This window comes from Tiliqua scincoides, chromosome 6 (genome assembly GCF_035046505.1).
Source record: "Tiliqua scincoides isolate rTilSci1 chromosome 6, rTilSci1.hap2, whole genome shotgun sequence".
Taxonomy (NCBI): Eukaryota; Metazoa; Chordata; class Lepidosauria; order Squamata; family Scincidae; genus Tiliqua; species Tiliqua scincoides.
In genome coordinates, this window is record NC_089826.1 from 12,541,309 (window position 1) to 12,563,364 (window position 22,056).

At 43.4% G+C, this 22,056-nt stretch overlaps 1 protein-coding gene across 4 annotated transcripts in view; it reads left to right on the forward strand.

The window, feature by feature from the left end:
- Nucleotides 1-22,056, forward strand: part of AFF1 (ALF transcription elongation factor 1) — a 137,416-nt gene that overhangs the window by 100,118 nt on the left and 15,242 nt on the right. For 2 of the 4 annotated variants that reach the window (XM_066632054.1, XM_066632055.1), the window contains exons 8-14: nucleotides 5,353-5,413; nucleotides 5,543-5,580; nucleotides 11,419-11,578; nucleotides 14,025-14,981; nucleotides 18,669-18,760; nucleotides 20,693-20,945; nucleotides 21,504-21,595. In XM_066632054.1, the coding sequence (XP_066488151.1) occupies nucleotides 5,353-5,413; nucleotides 5,543-5,580; nucleotides 11,419-11,578; nucleotides 14,025-14,981; nucleotides 18,669-18,760; nucleotides 20,693-20,945; nucleotides 21,504-21,595 (1,653 nt within the window). The remainder of the gene's footprint in view (nucleotides 1-5,352; nucleotides 5,414-5,542; nucleotides 5,581-11,418; nucleotides 11,579-14,024; nucleotides 14,982-18,668; nucleotides 18,761-20,692; nucleotides 20,946-21,503; nucleotides 21,596-22,056) is intronic. The other 2 variants (XM_066632056.1, XM_066632057.1) reach the window with 2 other exon arrangements.

Here is a 22,056-nt window from a genome sequence, read left to right on the forward strand (position 1 = left end):
GCATCTCCAAAAGGAGGGCTCGAAAAGGCTACTTTGTGGAACACTGGAGAGCTGCTGTCAGTCAGCGCAGATGATAGTGAACTGGGTGGTTCAATGGCTTGAGAAATTCTTTCTGCTTCCTTCCAGTCACTACTAATTGGGAACTAAAGCTTGGTCTTAATAATGTACCTTCAGATGTTCATGATTTTGTGTTGAGTGATGTATTTCAGATTGCCAAACACTGCCATGCACATTCTTGCCTTCGTGCATTTTGTTGTGGGTTTCTATCAACCAGAAAGTTTTTGAACTTTTCTGCATTTATTTTCTGGGGTGAATGTAATCATAGATGTTTCTTTCAACCCCCATGTGCTGAAAGAAAGATTCATGCACAAGTTTTCTTACGTTGCAAACAGATTTTCACCCTGCATTTTTGCTCCACAGGGTAGTAAGAAGAATATACTTGTGCAGGGCTTTTGTGTGTTCAGAGTACTTAACATACGTCCATACGACTACCCTGCATAAGTCAACATTATTTCGCGGATACTGCAGATAACAGATGAAGCTGAGTCTTGCTTAAGGTCATCTTTGAGTTCATGAAAGAGGCAGAATTTGAACTAAAGACTTCTTAGCTTGGTCATAGCCCCTGTGCTACAACAGCTCTTTCTAGGAAGGAGGTACATTTTTTCCCCTATAGAAAACAAATTAGAGACATAAAATTACTCTAATGAATCTTTGCTTCACGAGCAGTGAACTGCTTCAATTTGACAAGGAATTGGAGTTTGCAAGCCTATGTGTTTGTCCTTTCTGCTTGTACCTATCCCGAAGGACAACCTTTAATGCATATAATTAGTGGCAGTTTGACTTTAGAGGAATAGGAAACCCCGTTGCTGCAGGACCAAAGCCAATCGCTTTGTAACTAGCGATGGAGGATGGAGAAGGATTAGCCCCACATCCGTTCATGCCTGAATTGCTTCCCTGTTCCCGTGTTATCAGCACCCTCTGTCCTCTGCCAGCATCAGAATAGAGGAGCTGGATCTCCTTGAGGATTCTGATTTGATATCATAGCTCAAGTGTCCCACATTAGTCCTGCTGCAATTATATCTGAACATAAAACATGTTCCTTGGATGAGGCTGTGTTTTATCAGATGGTTGGTTAAGCCCCATCTTGCAATAGCAGCCAAAGCAGAACAGCCTCCCTTTCCTTGCCAAGGAAAACATTTGTCAGCAGTTAGCAAGTGCCCTGTTTCTGCAAAACAAGTGTGGAAGAAATGGCTTGACTCTCTTCCAAGTTTGGTATATAAATTGAATAAGTGCCATTCGGAGCAGGGTCTTAATTATGCCCGTTTCTCATGTTTGTTTGTTTTTAATTAATGAGAATGTAGCTCCATTTGTGTGTGTGTGTGTGTGTTGCTTTGCTTTGCACAGTGGTGCTTTCTTTCTTTCCTTTCTCTTTTAAAATGCACGTGACCGTCTGAAACTCCAGCCGCCCCGAGTTGCTTACGTTTGCAGAGAGTAACTCGCTGAAAACAAGCAGCATTTGTGCTGGTTAATTAGAGGCTGGAAATCTCACTGCCTCTGTGTGCCCAAATTAAGCAGGCAGCTTTACAGAGTGAACATGGATTTCCCAGAGGGCTTTTCATTCTTGAGTCCGGCCCTTAAGTTTAGCACCTGGCTTCTCTGGAATGGAAGCAGGTTTTTGTTGTTTACAGGAGCAGGTGCCAAGTTCATTCTCTCTAAGAGGGGGTGGGGATGCTGGGGCTGGGAGAGAGAGTCTTTTTCATTCGGTTTGGGAATCTCAGTTTGGCATATGGCTGTTTCAGGGGTGACTTCTATTTGTGTTTGTTTCAACAACTCATACCTTTCTCTTTTTAAATGTTTGTTTCCAAGGATAACTGCATCTTTTTTTCTGCAGTTCCCACAGACCTAAAAATTGCACATCCCAGAATCATTTCTTTGAATTCTCTTTGAATTCATTTACTTGTTTTAAAGGTTATTAGTTACCTCTCCAACACATTTTCAAGGTGTTGCACAAAGTTTAAAAATACACTCGCAGTATGCTCCAAAATTTAAGATTAAATTTTTAGAAAAATTAATGGGTATGAAGCAGTCAGAGTTTAGCACTTTGAAATTGCATTGCTCTGAGTGGTCAAGATAAGCTTGAACTTGGTTTCAAAATGCTTAGCTTTGGCTGATCTGCGCCCTAACTTTGTTTTGTGTTTAGAATTCATCAAAAATCCAAGAAAATTTAAGTCATCACTTACTATTCTTATTAAATCTGGCCTATAAAAACATATAAACCGTCCTCTTCCCCCCCCCCCCCACCAAATCCTTGCTTAAGAAATATTCTTCCCTTGTATCCAGGTACCGATATGACTTGTATATGAAGCTTTAAGTGTTCCTCCTTTCATGGGAATAATCCATCAGTTGCAAGATTCTTGCTGTATTATTAATAGTGTAGCTAGAAGCTATTAATAAGATGCCAATGGAGATGATTTGTCTGTGCCCATCTTTCTAGAAGCCCTTCAAATGATAATGGAAAAATAGTGTCGCATTTGGGTAATAGATACAGTTGTCGTACTCCCACCCCTATAATGCCATCGTCTTTTGAAGAGCGTTCATTGTGAGCTCAGAAGCCTTCATCTAGGCTCATAAATCAACAATACAGTTTCTTAGGATGCTTTAGAACCAATATCTTTATTTATTACATTTATATCACACATTTCTTCCCCTCTGAAACTCAAGACAGTATAAACTCTCCCCCCCCTCTCTCTCTCTCTGTGTGTGTGTGTGTGGTTTTCTTATTTTTATTCCACCCTTCCTCCAAGGAGCTCAGGGTGATGTGTATTTCTAGTTACAGTGTCCAGTCATGGATTACTGATAGCAAAATTGCAGTACAATGTAATGCTCTTACCAATGTCCTTTTTCAAAGAGCTTGAGAATCTAGCAGGACTTTCTTGAACAAGAAACAAGTCTCTTAAGACTTTTTCTTTTAAACTGCCACAAGAACACATTCAGATGAAAGGATCCTGCCTCACTATCTTGCACCATCCTAGTCATCCAAAGTTCCTTGCAATCTAGTTCCTTGCAACCTTTCACTGTACGTTTCTAAAGTTGTCCTGTATGCCTGTGAGTGTTTGTTTTGGACAACTCTGTGCAGACTGTCGTGTATAGCCTGCATTGTGGAAGCAGGAAGGAAGAGGACATTCATGTAGAGAACCTTATTATTAGCCCTCTGTACATATCTGTAGGATTGCCCTCCAGGGTTTGTGGTTATGCTGCTGAAATCCCTTGATAGCTCTACTCCTTTACATAAGAGGATCTATTGTATGCTACAGATGCCGAAGGACCAACTTCATTAGGATGTGTTTACATTAACGAAGGCTTAACAAGGGACCGATTCCACTGACAGCAGGCTGTGCTTGGTACCCTCACAGTGCTGTGGTGTGGAGGCCACTGTGAGCGTGGCAGTATCAGTTCATATGAATGCGGTGGTTGTAGGGGTATTTGTTGTTTTTGTTGTTGGGTATTTCTTGTTTTCCTGGAGGTGTGACCTCATTGATCAGGCTTCCGCCATTTCCTTTTTTTTTTTTTTAATAATGCTTTATCTATTTATTACAGATACAGGTAAGGAAAATTGGATAGACTTAGGGCTAGGACTACATAGGTTACACACGAGGGTGGTGGCCATCGATTACAACAAACATTAATCCAAACGAAATTAATAATCAATACAAAAATTATCATATTCATTAACCCAACTGGTTAATACTTTAACATTCCATATTTTTCCTCTTACGATTCCTGGGCTTCCCTTAGCCGAGAATATTCTCTTAGAAGGTTTTTCATCAACAGAGCTTTCCGGTCTCTTGTGAACAGAGCTTTCCGGTCAACAGAGCTTTCTGGTCTCTTGTGAACCTGTTTTGTTTTCTTAGTGTTATAACTGAAGGACAGTGCTTGGTGTGCTTTCTGGAGGGGCAAAAGGTCCAAGAAAAACACCTGAATGATAATATTTTAAAAATCACTTATTTCCCTGCTTGCAGGAGGTATACTGTCAGATGAGCTTTTTGAAAATCACGTACAGGTGAATTTTTAACAAGGTATAGCTTTCATTTCCTAGTGTTTTAAGTAAGCATCTGTATTGTAGTGTATTTAGATACCTATAGGCTAGAAACTTGCTCCCTGACATGCTTGTTTTCTTTATGCAGGGAATTAGTTTGTGTGGAAGAATAACCAGTCACTCCACTTGCAGTCAGGTGTGATGTAGCCCAGCAAGAGGCCAAGGAACTAGCTTTTTTTGCCATTTATGAGATTTGCAATCTCTCTCACTCACACTCAGAGTACTCATACTACTAATACTTTATTTCATAAGCTGGAGCAGGTAAGGTCATGCAGTGGGTGTCATTCCTGACCCCCTTCCCAGGCCTGATCCACCTTCCCAAATAGGAGAGCTGGTGCAGGTCTGAGTTGACCTAGCAGGCCCACAGGGACTTAACCCAGGCCAAAGGAACAAATGTTCCCTTAGCCCAAGGAGTCTTCTCAAGGCTAAAATTCCCCCATGGGATTCAACAGATCCCGTTCCAGCACCACTGCATCACCATGTTGTGGTGTTGGAATGGACTGGGCTGTCCAACAGATAACTGCTCTGATTGTCCAATAGCTTGTCCTAACCTTCTGGATGGTTAACCCCTAACCTAACCCCTGTTAACTGGTTAAGAGGCGCTTTTTCAAGTGGGTGCTCCTCTTTTATTTAGCAGGGGGAGAGTAACTGGCCCACCTCACCCCAGCAGTGTCTTTTCTAGTGGCTGTCTGCTGGTGTTGCATCTTTTTAGATTGTGAGCCCTTTTGGGACAGGGAGCCATTAGATATTTGATTTTCTCTGTAAACCGCTTTGTGAACTTTTTGTTGAAAAGCGGTATATAAATACTGTTGTTGTTGTTGTTGTTGTTGTTGATGGACTTTGTGTCCACTTTGCAGGATCTGTGTGAGACCAATTACAAGTCTCCCTTTCTAACAATGGCCTTCAGCTTCCATAAATAGAGACTCTAGTGAGCATAAAGCCTTGTTTATTTCACAGAGGAAATTAGTTTAGCTTGGCCTTCTTGCTGTGGAAAAGTGAAACCTGCATTCAGGGCAGAGCCTTGCCCAAGAAAAATACGGTGCACACACAAAGTTGAAGGTTTCAGGCAAGTAAAAGAAAGTTACAGGCAAGTACAGAATGCTTTCCAAGCTGAGCAATAAGTTGGATTTAGATGGGTTTAAACCCTGGAAACAAAATCAAAATGTTGCCTGTGAATATCCATGTGATTTCTGGAGAGAGTGTTTTGTTACAGTCTGATTTTCAAGCCTTACACTTGCATCCTTTTTCTCCTTCAGAACGCTGCAGGAAGACCTTCAGCTCAGTGACAGTGAAGATGGCGATGATGACCAAGTCAGTGTGTGTATATAACTCCTGCAAATTCATAGAAAAAGCCTTCTTAAATCTTCATGACCAAGTCTGTCTAAGCTGCTTAAACTAACCTTTTTTCTCCTCCTTTTTCTCTTTGTTTTGTGTTTAAACACTCAGGTTTCTGATAAGCCATCTTCCTCATCCACTCCTCCAAGGTATGGTTTCTTTTGGCAAAAGCAAAGTAGAGTAACTGAGAAGTGGGGGGGAAAGCATGATATGGGTATTGACAAACACAGAAATTTTTGTTGAAGTGGTCAGGGAAAAGTAGAAGGAGAATGAGACTTTTCACAGATACCTTGCAAGGCTGATTCAACAGTGATAGGAATTGGCAATATTTGGGAAAGTGTTTTATTATGTGTAGGTTTGTTTAACCATAATATTTTGGGGAAAGTACACATGGGATGAAGTGGGCAATGCTGGCCAGGGCCTGTGGCTGTCAGGATAAAACGGGGATCATTGAGTATGCCATGCTGAGTTCCATGGAGGGAAATCAGGGATGCAGATGTGAATTTTGGGATGCAGAAGATTGGACAAATTCATGAAAGGCTAGTCTAACGCTAGCTACTAGTCACGTTGGCTGTGTGCTGCCTCCAACTTCAGAGGTAGTTTGCCACTAAATACCTGTTGCAGGGGAGCAGTGCCAGAGAGATGAATGGCCTTCATCATCTTGCTTGTGGGCTACCCAGAGGCAACTGGTGGGCCACTATACACAGCAGGAATCTGGATCTGATGGGCCTTTGACCTGATCCAACCAGGTTCTTTTCGTGTAGTCAAAAGCATGCATGCTATTTTCAGAGCAATTTAGGGCTTTACTGCTGTACTGGGCTGGTGCAAATGCAATCCTGGCTTTTTTTTTTAATTGCAAACTGTGCTTTGCTAATATACTCCAGGGAAATATGCCTGTTCTCCTCCCTTCTCCAGTTTGAATTCCTTTGCATTAACCATTGCCTTGTGTTGCATGCACACAGGACACAAACAGTTAAATGTGGGAAAATACCTGTCATTGTGCTTGGGTGATGATCCCTTACAGAGTTGTATAGTTCAACAGTGTCCTTTGAGGGCACAGCAGTGGCTTTCATTTAGTTTCACCATTCAGTTCCATTCAGTGTTTCTTAACCAGTAGTATGGGTATCACCAGTGGTATTTGAAGTGCTGTCTGGCAGTGTGCGCGAGTCCCCTGGACACCTGCTGTCTGGCAGTGAGACCAGCAGTGCAACACAACAAACAGCTGTAGGAGGCTCAGGTCAGCAGGCAGAGCTCCAGAGAGTGCTTTTAGGTCACTCTAAAAAGCCCTCCCATCCATCTGAGTCTCTTACCAGTGTTTGTTGCGTTGCATTTGGCCCCCTATCCCAGAAGTAACTGATGATGATGATGACGTCATCACCAATTGCTTTTGGTGGTACTTCCATTATGTGGATCATGCAAAGTAGTACAATGGGGACAAACTCTGAGAAACTCTGGTATAGTTTATATGTCCCAGCAAGACCCAGCCCTTTTACGTCAGGTTTTTGTTAACCTGTTAATAGGAACCCAAATCTCTCATCATTATGTTTTGCAATCTATGTGTTCAGCCTCTCATTTAGGAACAATTCTGGTTTACCTTAGCCGTGGTTTGTGTTTCTGCAATGAAATGCAAAGCCATAGTTTATGCTGGGGAAAGGGGGTATTTGAGCTGGGTTAGACAAAGGAATGCCCATCCCCAAGACTGACTCCTGATTTACAAACTGTAGTCTGCACAGGAGCTGTCCTTGCATCAGCCCTGCTTCTTCGGGTTGCCACCTTCTTTCACACAGAGAAGGTGATGTATTTTCTATACATCACGCAGCTATTGAAAGCTCCCGTGCCTATAGAAAATCAACAATGCAGATCTTTCTGTATCATTGTCCCTCGAAAAAGTCAGTTGCTGAATTTTGGCTCCGCTGCATCTTTGAGAGGTATGAGAATTCTGAGGGGTGCAGGGAAGGGCAAACTTGCAGGTGCAATAGTAATAACTTGTACTGCATCAACCTGCAGTTGGCAGTGTCATGTCATGGCTTGAGAGTACCTTTGAGTACATCTTGAGAGTACTTTTACTGACACTGAAACGCACATGTAGTCTGCTCTTCTTCCAAGGAACTTGAGGCATGTCTCTGTAGTTGTCCTGTGGATAGACTTGCAGCTTTGTAGGCTAGGCTGAAAGACAGAGGCTGCTCCAAAGTCAACAAGTAAGCTTCATGGCTGTGTGAGGTTTTGAAGATGTGTCAGCATCTTCCAATGTAGCATTCAGTTTGCCACACCTACTCTCAGAATGCTCATTCTTAGATGCATTTGCTCATAGGTCATCCTGCTGGAAGTAATATATAGGTGGAACCTTGACATTCACTGATTTGAGTCACCACTGATACCAGGGTCCACCTTTAAATGCCTTGTAAAAAGGGGAAAAAGCACCAAATTCCCTTTCCCACCTTCATGCCATTAAACAGTACTGGTCGCAAGTACCAGTTCTCTGAGTTAAAGATAGCTTTAAAGACCCGCTTCCAGGTTTCTTGCTCCTCCATTGTCACCCCAAAAGGCATTGGTATAGAAGCTATACTACATTCAGCCACTAGATGGGTGAATAATGGAATCTGAGATAGATGATGATTCACCCCATCTAGTGTCTAAACGTGGTGTAGTGTCTGTACCTTATTTCAAGGCATTTAGAGGTGGTCCGCAGTATCCACTGAGCATTTTGAAACAGGTTCCCACATGGCTAAAATCCACCTTTAACTTTTCAGTCTCGATCCCTTTTGAAAATGGAGGATGAGGTCCCTAATTACCTGTGCAGGAGGTCTCAAGACTTTTAAGTGCCAAACTTTTGATGCCATAAATTTTCCCCCTTCAGTTGTAAATCAGTAACTGATCTTGGGGCTCAACTAGATACTGTACCAGAAGGAATCTGAATTGGGACCACAGTGTGCATACTTAGCTTGGGGAGGGACCACAGATCTGTGGTAGAGCACATGCTTTGCATGCAACCCAAAGCCCCCATATTCCATCCCTGATTATCTCTAGGTAGGATTGGGAACCCCCCCCCCTTGTCTGACACCGTGGGGATTTGGCCAGTCAGGCAGTGTAGATGATACTGAGCTAGGTGCAGCAATGAACAGATTCTGTATAAGGCAGCTTCCTGGGAAGGGCGGGGGAGTTTTAAACTTTTACCTCTATACCACCTCTCTCCAAATATCGTCTGTGAATAAGTGGTTTTTACTCCAAAAGTTAGATTTACCATAATAGAGAGACCATTTTGGTGGGATTAACTTGCATCCTTTTCCTAATCTGGTTACCCCCCATGATGGCTGCTATTTTAAACAAGAAGATAAGCCTGAGATAGATGATGATTAATTTAATGTCTTGCTTTGTGTGTTAATCAGCTGGCTATCAGCTGGTTTAATCTACTCAGTCTCCAGGTTTTGAAAGGTTTAGAGCCCTGAGAGGTATAAACACAGGCAGGGCCAATCAGGAAAGGTTGTAAAAAAGCTCAGAGGGGAGAGAGAGATAAAAACAGCAATCAAATTTCCTTGATGTTAAGTGATTTAACTGCACTTTGATATTCACATGCATTTTGCAAAGTTGAACTTCTTGGTTCTTTGGTCGCAAAAAGAAATGCATTGTTTTTCCTCCCTCGTAATGTAAATCTGGAACAAGCTTTAAACATGCCACTGAACAGCACAAAACACCAAACACAGTGTGGTGGGGAGGTACTGAGCTTGTAAGAAAGAAACATTTATCCCCATTGTAATAATTGCATATTGTAGTGTAAATGGTTTTCAAAGAGGCATTTGAAGTGAAGGAGTGAGAGGAGGAGTAGTTGGAAGCATTTTAGCATGAAAGAGCATACTGTAAACTATTGAAATCAGGTTATGAGATATAAAATAGAACTGAGTGGAAACAGATCAGCATATGTATTGTATTATTTATTGGTTTATAGCACCATCCAGGCGCATGACATTTTTCAAAGACTGAGAGGACAGGTCTTTGGCCTGTAAGGCTTACAATCTAGAATGATACTTGGACAAGAGACGCAATGGGAGGGAAGGGGAGATGAAGGTGAAGAGGAGAAAACAAATGTAATTATTTCATTTGTGCATGCTTAGACTTAAGACCCAATGCTAACCAATGTTCCAGCACCAATGCAGCCACAGTGTAGCCCTGAAGTACGGGAATAGTCATTCCCTTTCCTTGAGGAGGCCTCTATGACGTGTCTCCCCCCACTGCAGGATGCAACACACACCTGGTTGGCATGACTCCATCAGCAGTGGAACATTGGATAGGACTGGGGCCTTAGTTACATTAGGGTGTGGGGACAGTAGGGTAAAGGATGGAGGGAAAAGGTGAGTTCAAAAGTGGAATTTGAAGTGTGTAAGAGAGAAGGCATTGCACAGTTCTGAAGGCAGTTGCAAGAATCAGGGGCAGCAAGAGAGAAAGCCTGGAGTTTTAGAGAGCAGGAGTTTTGCATTGATAAAGGGCAGCGAAGCTGGAAGAGTGAAGGTCCCAGATGAGAGTAATGGGATTTAAGAGGAGAGAAATGAGAAGGAAGAAGGCCATGGAAGGCTTCAGAGTTGAGGACCAAGGCCGTTGTGCTGGATCCAAGAGCAGCCAGGAAATTGGTGTAGTGTTGTTAGAAGGGGTGTGCATGAACATAGCAACAAGAGGCTTAAATTATTCTGGCAGCAGAATGTTGGCTAGTGGCAAAAGGGTTGAAGTGAGATGATGGAAGACAGAGGAGAAGCTGCAATAGTTCAGACCAGGGCATGAGCTAGTTTTTACTAAGGAGATAGAAGGGTTGCATTTTTGCAGTGATAAAGTAGGGAAAGCAACAAGATTCAGACATGAATTTTTATCAGTGAGAGCCAGTGTGATGTAGTGGTTGCACTTTGACCAGTGTTCAAGTCTCCACAGCCATGAACTTGGGTCCAGTCTTCGTCTCTCGATCTAACCCACCAGACAGGGTTGTTGTGAGGATAGGTGTAACGACATACACTGCCCTGAGCTTCTTGGAGGAAAGATAGCACTGTATATAAATTTGAAAATAAAATAAAAATTAGTTATTGTAGGAATGCTCTTTGTTAACTAACAGTATGATATACAAAAAGACTATTTTTGCCAGGCAGTTGCTCAGTGGAAATGATGATAATATGTGTTGTCTTGGTTTCTGCTGAGGGTTTTCTGTGCAGTCTGCCTGCAAGATTGGAGAGATAATAGAGATAATGGCTGTGCGGCCGTTCTCAGGTGTGAACTGGCCTAAGTAGATGGCTTAACTGAATTAGGGCGCAATGCTAACCAACTTTCCAGCACTGACCTAGTTGCAGTGCAACCCCAAGGTAAAATAACAAACATGCCCTTACCTTGAGGAGACCACCTTAACTGCCTCCCCACCGCAGGATGCATTGCACACCGCATTGGCACAGCTATATCAGTGCTGGAAGTTGGACACGATTGCGCCCCAAGAAGATTTTCAGTGGCAGACTGAGAACTGTGACTTTTCACATGTCTCTTTTCTCTCTTGTGTTCAACAACCATATAAAAAAACCACATGAAAACAGGAAGTGCAAAAATGTATTTCAAAATACATTTCTTAAAGATCAAACATGCACATTTTGTACTTCGAAAAATACATGACGCTGTCTTCATACTGAGCCGTACTGCCTCACACAAACCGTCTCTTCAGAATGTTCATGAAGTTCCCTTCTCTATTGTTGAATTTATTTTCCTTCAGGCAGTATATTCTCTCTACCATTATATTATTTTGCTCTCAGACCGTCATCTTTTGTTTTTAAGAGTGATTTTCTCCTTAGTGAATAGTAGCAAAATATTTTAAATTATGCTGGTTGATTTTTTCTTCTTCTTCTTCTAGCTGTGCTCTGTTGGTGGAGGGAGCAGTACAGAAAGATGATCCTTACTTGTTACTAATGCCAATGAAGGATTCTATATCTATCTTGTTACTAATTTTATCCCCTGGTATTGCCTTGCAGTGTCCCACAATCGCAACCAGAGAGTGTGGTATTGGCACATTCCAGCAGCCCAGAGTCGGGGAGTACGAGCGACTCAGATAGTTCTTCCGATTCTGAGAGCGAGAGCAGTGACAGTGACAGTGAAGTAAATGATCCTCCAACAAGAGCCTCCACACCTGAGGTACTGTATCAGTGCGTGAGCTGTACAATGTGGATTGCCCCTGTGGATCCCCTCTTGAGCTTTCAGCCATCTTAGATATTGATTGTTGCAGAGAATGCTACCTGATATATCACAATTGGTGTTCCCCCCCCCCAATGTTCCCATCTGTACCTGAGCAGAGGCATTCTTGCTGTACTCATAAAAGGGCCAGCACAAACATGGCAACCCTCACCTGAAAACTCCTTTTCATCACTTCCAGCCAGAAATTGGAGCGGAGGAAAGAATACTGGGCCCATACCTAAATGGAATTTGTCAGATATATCCAATATCAGATATTTTTATGTATTATTTGAATGCAGTTGTTTTTTTTAAAAGCACCCAAGTGTTCTGTAGTCATCTCTCTGCCTTTGTAGTCATTGGGCAAAACATTGGAAGGAAGGGGAAAAAATGGTTTCTTATGAGCTGTGGGGTAGAACAGGTTTGTTTTTACATCTGTGTCAGTAAAAAAGGGTTTCCTTCAGTGAAAGTGAATAGTCAGGGAAGTGGCTTAGGGCAGTGTTCTTCAACCTTGGGGTTGGGACCCAATGGGTTGCAAAGCCTCATTTCTGAGATTGCGGCAACTTATGGGAATGAAAAATGTTGAAGACCATTGGACTAGCATCGCCAAGTGAAGGGGGAGGCACCTGATGCACACCTTCAGGTACCAGGAAATTGTATCCTAGTCCTGCTCAGGTTCTTAGCAGTTGTACTAAAAGGGCTTTCACTAGAGTCAGGCTTCATTGTAATTTTTTTCCGTTCTCTCTAGTAAGAATATTTAGTTACAGTGAGCAGTGCTTGGGAAGGCATTAGGAGGGCAGGGAGTGGGTGGCAAAGGGGTTAGGGGTGATTGGATAGGGTCCTGGGAGGGGGTAGGATCAACAGAGATGTCCTTAGTCTCATACTTTATTTATATATTGGGGCCATGGCACAAAAAAGGTTGAGGACCACTGGCTTAGGGCATGTGTGAAGAGGTTACTGTGGCGACTTTCTTGTTTCATGGCTGTGACCACATTGTTCAGAGCCAACCCAAGATCACCTGGCTCCTGAAGTGGCAAGGCAAAAGCTCTCCTCCCTCTTACTTGGTGAGGTGCCAGCCTCTGCTCCTCCCACACCCTGGATTGGATAAAGAAGAGGAGGGCAGAGCTGAAGAGGACATGTGGAGGGGAGGAGAGATGTGGCCTTAGAATAGGCATGGGGTGAAGCAGTGGAGGTGAGTGGGTGAATGGAGGTGGGTGCTTCCCACCAGTCTGCTGCCGTTGGCAACTGCCTCAGCTGACCTCATGTGTGGGCTGGCCCAGTTTTGGTTGCAGTGACTCCCCAGGAAGGTTATGCCATTTTTCTCCATGCCACCACAGACTTAAAAGACCTGCTAGCAGTGGCATGAATGAAATTGCCCACTGAGAGTATAGTAAGCAGCTGCTGCTGCGAATGAAATGCATGTGGTGTGGCAACAGCTGCCACATGGAATGGTTTTAAGGTGGCCTCTGAGCAGTGTCCGTGTATATCCATTTGCCTTTGGACAGAAGTCAGAGAAGCTGCATCTGAGAGTGGATGAAATCTGGAACTGATTTAGATATTTGGCTCGAGACCTTCTCTGCATGTAACAGTGGTTTGGAACCTGTTCACTTTTCTGTGTGATGTTTGATTCTGTATTATTGGCCCAGGGCAACTTTTCTAGCTCTCTTTTAAAAATCAAATTTGGACAGGAATCTACGTCTGGAACATTCAGACCCTATAGGAAGCATTCTCCCCCTCCTTTTTTTTCCGGGACGTGGCTGGACTACTTATGGTTTTCTTTGGCTAAGCTGCTTGAGTTTTGGAGGCCTCCACTGACCTACTTGGGAAGGCAAAGTAGGAAAAAAAAGTCCATTGTTTCATAATCAAGAGTAGGCATGTTTTGAAAACATTTCAGAAAGAGAAATGTGTTCTTGACATTATCGTTATAATGTTGGGCATAGTGTCATGTTGAGAGAGCCATGGAATAGCATAAGCTGCTGCTTCTTAATGCTTTCTTCATCATGCACTGTAGAATAATAGTGAAATATGCTACCTATCCTCTGTGTTAAGGTTTGATTATAGACGCATACATAGTTCTTGTTTTCAGTTCTGAGCTGATAAGGCTGTGTCTGGACTGTACCACTTCAGACTGAAGGTAGATGAAAGCAAATTCTCATGATTGAATGCTCCTTTATACTAAAAAAGGTTCCTGCAAATGAAAAATGAGTATTTTAGGATGAAGTGCTCTAACTATTCCCCTAAGATGCTAGTTTACTTCATGCAGGAATTTTTAAAAAATTGCTTATAGAACGACTTTTTCCTTTTGGAGAAGCCAAAATATGGTTTCTGCTTAAAAATTGGCTATAGGCTCGGATTCAAGATAATTGCTCTTCTTAAAAAATAAAAATATATATTATTTCTCTTTTCATAGCCTGATCCACAGACATCCAATCGATGGCAGCTGAACAATTGGCTAATAAAGGTGAACCAGCCAGTGTCTCCCCCTGAGCTTCTTGAAGAAGACCATAGCAGGAGCAGCCTCCAGGAGAGCAAAGGGCAAGGGAAGACCTGTAGCAGCAGCAACTCTAGTAGCAGTGGCGACAGCCACAAAAGCAAGGGCCCCCAGCCAACAGAGAGCCACTCCAAGTCCTCCAGCACAGCACCGCGGTCTGCCCAAGAGCTACACCTCCCTACCAAGCGGAATTACCAGAAGTCCCCTGTGCGCACAGAGGAGCCCTTGGACCGACAGGTTGTGGGCAGTAAGCATCCCAAGAAGTCGTGCAAGCCCGTAGTACAGGAGGGACAAAAGAGGGGCCTGAAGGTGGAAAGTGAGCCACCAGGTTTGTACGGGGCTCAGGACCAGCCTTCCAAAGACAAGCCCAAGGTAAAAACGAAAGGGCGGCCCAAGTCTGGTGATACAAAGGAACTCAGACCAGCAGCCCCAGAGCCCTTGGAGAAGAAGAAGCACAAGAGCTCACACCACACATCTGTTAAGTTGTTCTCGGACCGTGATGCTGTGAAGGACCATGTGGTTAGCAGTGCCTTGGAGCAGTTGCCCCTTAGTCCTGTTGCACAGAGTCCCAGGGCACCTGTCAGCAGCAAAACTACTGGCACTAAACCAGCTGCAGCTGTAAGAGAGGACTTTCATAAGGACAAGTTTCTCTTGCCTATCAGGGATAAGAAATTGCTCTCACCGGTGAGGGATTGCCCAGTCCCTCAAGCACTTGTGGTTAAAATCGAACTTGCTCTCCTCTCACGGATCCCACAGCCACATGGGAAGAGGACCTGCCCCAGGAAGCTGGAGTTTAGAGAGAGCCATGGTATGAAGAAGCAAGACATGGACCAGAGGAGCACAGAAACATCAAGCAAGCCTGCCCACAAGAGAAAGGTGAGGGATTCTTTTGAATGTGTCCATCAGTAGGCTAAGTGGAATGTATCCATCAGCCAAAAATATGTATTTCTCCCTGAAGCTAGCCAAAATGTTGTTCCTTTTAACTGGGCAATATTTCCCGTGTGTATCTTCTTTAGCTTCCTGTTTAAAAAAAAATTGGTATTAAAAATTGTTTTGGTATCAAAATGGGTATCCCTGTAGTTAAGCTTTCAGCATTCTGTAAGAGTAGATTAAGTTTAAATAACCTCCACTCACCAGACATACACAGATAGGGTCTGCATTGTCTGGGAATCTCGAGGAAAAGAGGTCTTGGGTCATGGTGGATTGTCAGTGAAAGAAGGTGAATTGCATGTTTAGGATTATTAGGAAAAGAAATGTTAACTGTTGGGAATAACTGAATTGCTTGCTTGGATGCCACAGATATTTCTTAAATATGAATGGCTCTCCTAGGCAAACAGCTGGTTTGAACAGTTATAGAAAAAAAGTAATAGTTGCTTGGTAATGTAATTTCTATAGTAGCTTAAGACCCTATGACTCACTCTAGTTTGCTTACTTTGCTTTTGAAAGTATATTTTCTTTGAACTTACTTGTGAACCTCTCTTGGACAGCCCTGGCTCAGAGAGAGAGAGAGAGAGAGAGAGAGAGAGGTATTAGCCTTGATTCCTATTAAACTGACTTCAGGGAATCCATGTGGGCTTAACTCTCTGGTGTGCTTTTTCCTTTTGGCAAATAGAAGCATGGTTGACTGCCACTAATGACTTAGACAGAAGGAATTTGAAGAGAGTTTCTGCCTCTTTCTGCTGTCTTTGTAAAATTCATACTTGCCTGAAAACATCAGAGCCAAGAGCAAATTTAAAGAGAGATTTATTTGAACCCCAATAGGTCAGAAAAAACATTTTCCATATTTTTGGTCATTATGGGGTAGGGATTTCTTTCTCTTGAAGCTCTGAATGCATCATTTGGTTCCTCTAAAAGTTAAAAGGGGAAAAAGAGAGGATTTCCAGCCCTAGAAGAGTGCCAGAGCTTAGATTTCACATAAATTGTCATTTCATTGCCCTTAGTTTTACGAGCAACATTTGGTATAGGGCAGGGAAGCAATATGCAGGTAATTTTTATTTGGTTGTAAGCCATAACAACAAATGGGAAGCTCCTTGAGGCCAGTCAAGTTCATCTCAGCAAATGAATCAAGTATATACTCATGTATTAAGTTGAAAAATTTATACCTTAAAATTGACCCTGAAAACGTAGGCCGACTTATATGCTGGTCAATGCGCAAAGGCCTCTTTGGCTTCTAAGAACAGCTGCTTGGTGAGATGGGAGGGGGACGGTCTGAGAAGTGGGACACATGGGGAAAAGGAAAAAAAATTGAGCTGTTTTTATATTATAATTTACAGCATTTGTATACTGCCTTTCTCACTGGCTTTCACAGTGTATTGAGATGCAAGATGGTTCACAGACTCGTGAACCACAGACTCAAGGTTCACGTAGGCAGACTGTGCTAAACTCATCTTTATTCCAAATGAGTTTTTACAATAATCGTTCTATGCGCACTTGTAGAACCCTTCACTTCCAGAGGTAATCCTTCATGGTGTGGTCATCATACCTGGCATCTGGGTATGCCTTCCATATTCCTCCACATTCCTGTGGCATTGCTTGCAAGTCCGTCACCCTCTCACAGTGAGGTTGCAACGGTGATCTTCCTCACTCTGTCATCTCACAACTGCTTTGTCACTTTCAGTCTCCCATCCAGAATTCAGCCAGGACTGCTCTTGCTTTGCATTCATTGGGCAGCCTATAGCTCAACCACCAGACTGCACCACATTGTTTTACCTTGTTTGGAAGCAGCACAAACACAGAGCTATGCTCCAGGCAGGAAGCAAGGTGAAGGTGCCAGTGGGAGTTGCAGGTTTTGTGAGGGCTGCTGCTATAGAAATGCAGTACTGTACTCCTCACAGAGCCTAGAACTCTCATCAGCTCCTTTACCTTGCCTGAATAGCTATTTGGTGAATAGCTCTGTGTTTGTTCTGGTTCAGAACAATTACAATGGTAATTGTAATTACTGTTTGTCATGATCTAGCTTTGGGGAAAATCAGAGAAAAATTCTCTAATTCAAAGACTTTCATACACCCCTAAGTTTTACCCTTGAAGTGTCCACGAGTCGTACTGAAATCCATAATTTTTTTACTTGTCCTCAACTTGTCCACAAGCATATACAGTGCCTCTTTCAGCTCCCTTCTATTGTAGCCATGTTTCCCACCAAGTCAAGAGCAGGAGAGCAACATTGGCCCTTTCTGCTTGATGCCAGTCAAGGAAAAGCACTCTGTAACTGCCCCCTGCAAACACACGCACACGTGCTTTTGAACAGCACCAACAGAGGCTTTTGCAGAGGCATCCTTTTCAGCCCCTCAGCTGCTCACTTATCTGTGCCTTGGCTTCTGCTGGAAATGACCTGCACAGCCTTTTGTGCTGCTCAAACCACAGCAGCACTAGTGACGGTGAATTAGTCTTTTGCCTGTGTTTCAGCCTGAGAGAAAAGTGGCTTTTTGTCTCTCAACAGGATCTGGTTATCTCCATGTTTCTCAACTAGTGGTACTTAGACCATCGGTGGTACTAGAGCTGGTATCCGGTGGTACTTGCAGGACCCCCAGACCCACTCAGCCTGGCAGCAAGAACAGCAATTCAATGTGACAAGCAGCAGTAGGAGGTTCAGCTCAGTGGACACGCTTTGCAAGCTCAAAAAAGCCTTCCCATCCACCCTGAGCCGCTTACCTGTGTTGGTTGCATTGTGTCTGGCCTCCCAATCCAGAAATAATTGGCAATATCATCATCACCAGTTACTTCTGGTAGTACTTCCAATAGGTGGACCATGCAGAGTGGTACAGTGGGGGACAAATGTTGGGGAACTCTGGAAAACGTTGGGAAATGCTTAAGGACTGCCGTCTTTCAAAATATCCCTTTTGTGCTCTCTGATCATCGTTAGAGATCTTGTTTGGTGTCTCCTTCCAAGCTGAGGGTTGGCCACAAGGAACGAGGCCTCTTAGGTCACCTTGGCTTTGGAATTTCCGCTGAAGCAGGCTCATTTGGTCCAGGACAATTTATTTTGTACCATTGACTGCAAATGTGTCTGTTGAAATAGCTTTGGGTGTTAGCTGATGGCTGGTTATTTGTTGAGTCAAAGGTGGCTTTTCCTATAAAAGAGGCTATAAGTGTTTGTGAAAATAATGCGTAATTGTAAGGGGTGGTGGACCTGGGAGTCCAGGGTGGTGCTGCTAGCCAGGTGAAAAGCCTTTGGGGGTCAAATATTGCTCCAGTTACTTACCTGTATGTTTGCACCACAGTCTAGCTGGGTAAGGTGCATACACAGAAGCATGCTTCCTGCACATGTATGCATACAAACGGGTAATGGTACTGTAGTCGCTGCCTAGGCCACGCTCTCCTGGCCCTGTTGGATGACCAGTGATGGTGCTGAGAAGCTGATGAAGGGGAGACGTGGTGGTGGAGTTACAGCAACTGGTTTTAGGACTCGCGTTCCTCATGAGACCACTGATGGTTGCATGACCACTGACTGTTGCAACTGCCAGCTGTTTGACATGATGTGCATTTAGCAGCTGCTGTTCTGTGCATGTGCCATTGGATTCAGAACCTTAGTCTTTAGTATCAAGCTCTGCATTTGTCTTTTATCAGCAGGAAGATGCACTGAGAGATGATCAGAAAAAAATCAAGAGAGAAACCAAATCATTGTCACTCTCAGGTCATAAAGACTCCAGTAAAAACAAGTGAGTAGAAAGCTTTGGCTAAATTAATGAATTAATTGAGCAAGTAGGTGGAACTAAACTGTCCCTTTGTGTTCCCTCACCTTTTTATTTATGTTTTGGCTGAAAGGTGGCTTGGCCGAGGCTACGTATAGCTTGTGTACTGTGACTGATTGCCTCAGTTCTAACACCCTTGTATCACTGAAAGTTGATGAGACTTTCTTCATGATCTTTCAATATTTAGTCCAACCCACAGGTGTACACATTTGATCCCTGTTATGCAACGTTGGGCAGAAATGGCTTAAATTCAGAATCTAAGAACTCTGGGCAGTGAATAGGTGTGTTATGCAGATGTTAGTAAATATATGTCACGCTATCAGTACAGCATTTGTTCAAACTGTGCTTGCCCTCTCAATTTTTTTAACCACCCAGGAGACTCCAAGGCTCTTTGTGGGGGGGCGGGAGAGAGAGAGAGAGAATGCCCAGTGTTGAAGAGAGTCTGAGTTAGACATTGTAAATTGACAATGTTGCAGGCAGCCCTGGCTGCTGTGAGCACACAGGTTTCAATCAAATCACAGGAAAAATGATACTTAACACTTGTGCAGTTTGTTCATGTGTAAAAATAAACAAACCAAGGTAATTCTTTGAACAGAAGGTCTTGAGCAGGGGTGTCCAAACATTTTGGAAGGAGGGCCACATCATCTCTCTAACACTGTGTCAGGGGCCAGAAAAAAAAAAAAGAATTAATTTACATTTAAAATTTGAATAAATACATAAATGAATTCATTAGAGATGGAACTTGTATGAATGAATGAAGGTCTTGCAATAGCTCAATGTCTATAAAAAGCCTTGCACAAAGCAAGGCTGACCTTTCCTTCGCTGCCACTGCTGCATCACAGATATGAAACAGCAAGCAGTGGAGGGAACCCTCGTCCCACAGCTCATGGAAGTGTCAAACAGTCGCCCTCACACTGAGAGGAGCTGTGTTGGGCCAGCATGGGCTCCAGCGGGGCCAGAGGCTCATTGGAGACTGGGGGCTCCCCGTAGACAGGATTGGGAGCCCCCGAGGGCTGGGGTTTGGGCACCCCTGGTCTCGAGAATGGTCAGTTCAGGCACATACAATCCAGAAATTCAGATATGTAATCTTGCCAACTAACATAGCATATCACCAATTAGATTGCACACTGCATACACAAAGGTATGGTGGAAATAATGACCAAGGTTGCCCACATCTCTCTGAATATTATAGTTACGGTAGTTCTGGGCTCTGCTACAAAAATTCTGGATCATACTGAAATCTGCCATGATGCATTCATTGTACTTCTTCTTTTTGGATGAGAACGTTTGTAGCTTCCCTTGTTGCACTTACATCAGCAAACATTTTGTACTTTAACCAACATTTTAACCCTTTTGTGCCAAACCATTGCCTTATAATCTTAACCAATATGTATATATCTTTCATTTTCGACAAAAGTTCACAAGAGCTATTTGCATAGCAAAATAAATTTTTAAAAAAATATGCTGTTCAAGGGGAAAAAAGAAAAATCCCTGTGGGTGAGCCCAACTCTTGGGTGCTCCTGAAGTAGTGCATCTGAAGACCTGAAATAGATCTTTGGACCGCAGCCACTGTGGATAATAAGTCAGCTCTTTAGTTAAGCTCCACTCAATCGAATCAGGTAGCTCCAGTTCTCCTTTAGAAGCAAAGCTGATGGCGTGAAGGCCTATGTACATTTTTGGCTTTTACTTCTGCATACTATCAGCAAATCACAGAAAGTCCCGGAATTTCCCCCCCCCCCATGATGTAGCCTTTGTCAGGTAGCTGTCTTTCTTCTTCAGTGTCTCTCACTAAGCGAGCAGAACCTCTGTCTTAGACAGTTAAATTTTGTTTCTCCCGCACACTTAAAGCTTTATAACACACCACACGGTTCTAAAAATGTTTTGGTTTCCTGTGCCTAGGATTTCGAAGCTGTCTGTCGAGACCCAACGCAAAGAGATGCCGCTGCCACCGCCATCAGCGTCTCCTGTGCAGCCTGCCCAGAAACCAGCCAAGACAGCCCAGAAGAGGCCAAAGACTGAAAGTAGTGCCTGCAGCCAGCCTCTTGGTCCCAGCATCAGTACTGCCAAGAGCAAGGAAAACCACAAAGATTCTTTACCCTCCAAGCACAGGAAAATGGAGGGGAAACCTTCTGAGAGCTCTAAAAGCAGTAAAGTAGGTGCAAACAACATTTAGAGACGCTGCTTAGGTGCTTGATCTTTAGCTGCTCACAGGAGCAACTGCAAAAGTTTAAAGTAACTTTTTCTGGGCATTTTCAGGGTGGCTCCAAACCTCCAAGAAGCTCTGAATTTTAAAAATTGTTTTACACAGAGCTGTCATTTTGGGAACTTCCTGACTGAATGTACTCCCCCCCCCGCCGCTGTTGCCTGCGTCCTGCTCTAAAGGAAGTTCAGTGTGTGAACAAACAGCAAAGAATACTGGGATAGTATTGAATGCAGGATTGCTCACTGTGGGCTTTTGTCCTGCTAACCATTAGGACTGGCTTCAGTTCCACGGAAAACCTGTGCCTTAATTTTTTTTCCACCCTCACAAAAATTTGTTGTGTGTTGGAGCATTGCTAGTAAAAAGCCAAGTTTCCTCACCATCCATAAAAAGTAATGGTGAACTCCATCCTGGGACAAATAAAATACATGTTCATCTTGGAAAGCAGAGGTTTTCTTATGATTCTCTCTGCTTGCAGTTTGCTGACATCTTTCCTCTCTGCCTTCCCAGGGATCTGTCGAGGATGCTCTCAACCCCTTTCCAGTGCCTTCTTTGCCAAATGGTACCTCCAAGCCAACAAAACCTCAAACCAAGCCGCACAAGTAAGAATGTGTTCTCTTTTCTGATTCGGGCCTTGTTGTTTTCTTTTGCTTTTTTGTTTACCACCATCCCTCCGTCCCGTTTCTTTCCTTCTAAACAACTTTGTTTGCTTTTCTCCTTTAAGAACCTTGTGCTGCCATCTGAGTTTTCGCAAAGACCGCATGGGTGACATGTTGCTTTTCATGTCGTGCTTTTCTTTCATATGGTCTGAACATGTATATCTGTTGTCAGCAGATAACAGCTTCTCAGCATACTCAAGCCTCTCATGTAGTCTGCATTCTCATAGGATAGGCCAGTAGCAGCCAGCATGGAGGTGGGGGGTGGGAAGAAGGAAATGCATTCTTTTGGTTAGTGTCATTCTGCCCCTTGAGGTGCAGCCACCCAAGGTTACAAGGAAAAGTCTGAAACAGTTGCAGGGTTGAGGCCAGCTTGGAACAGAAAGAAGCTGGTGACCACCCCGTAA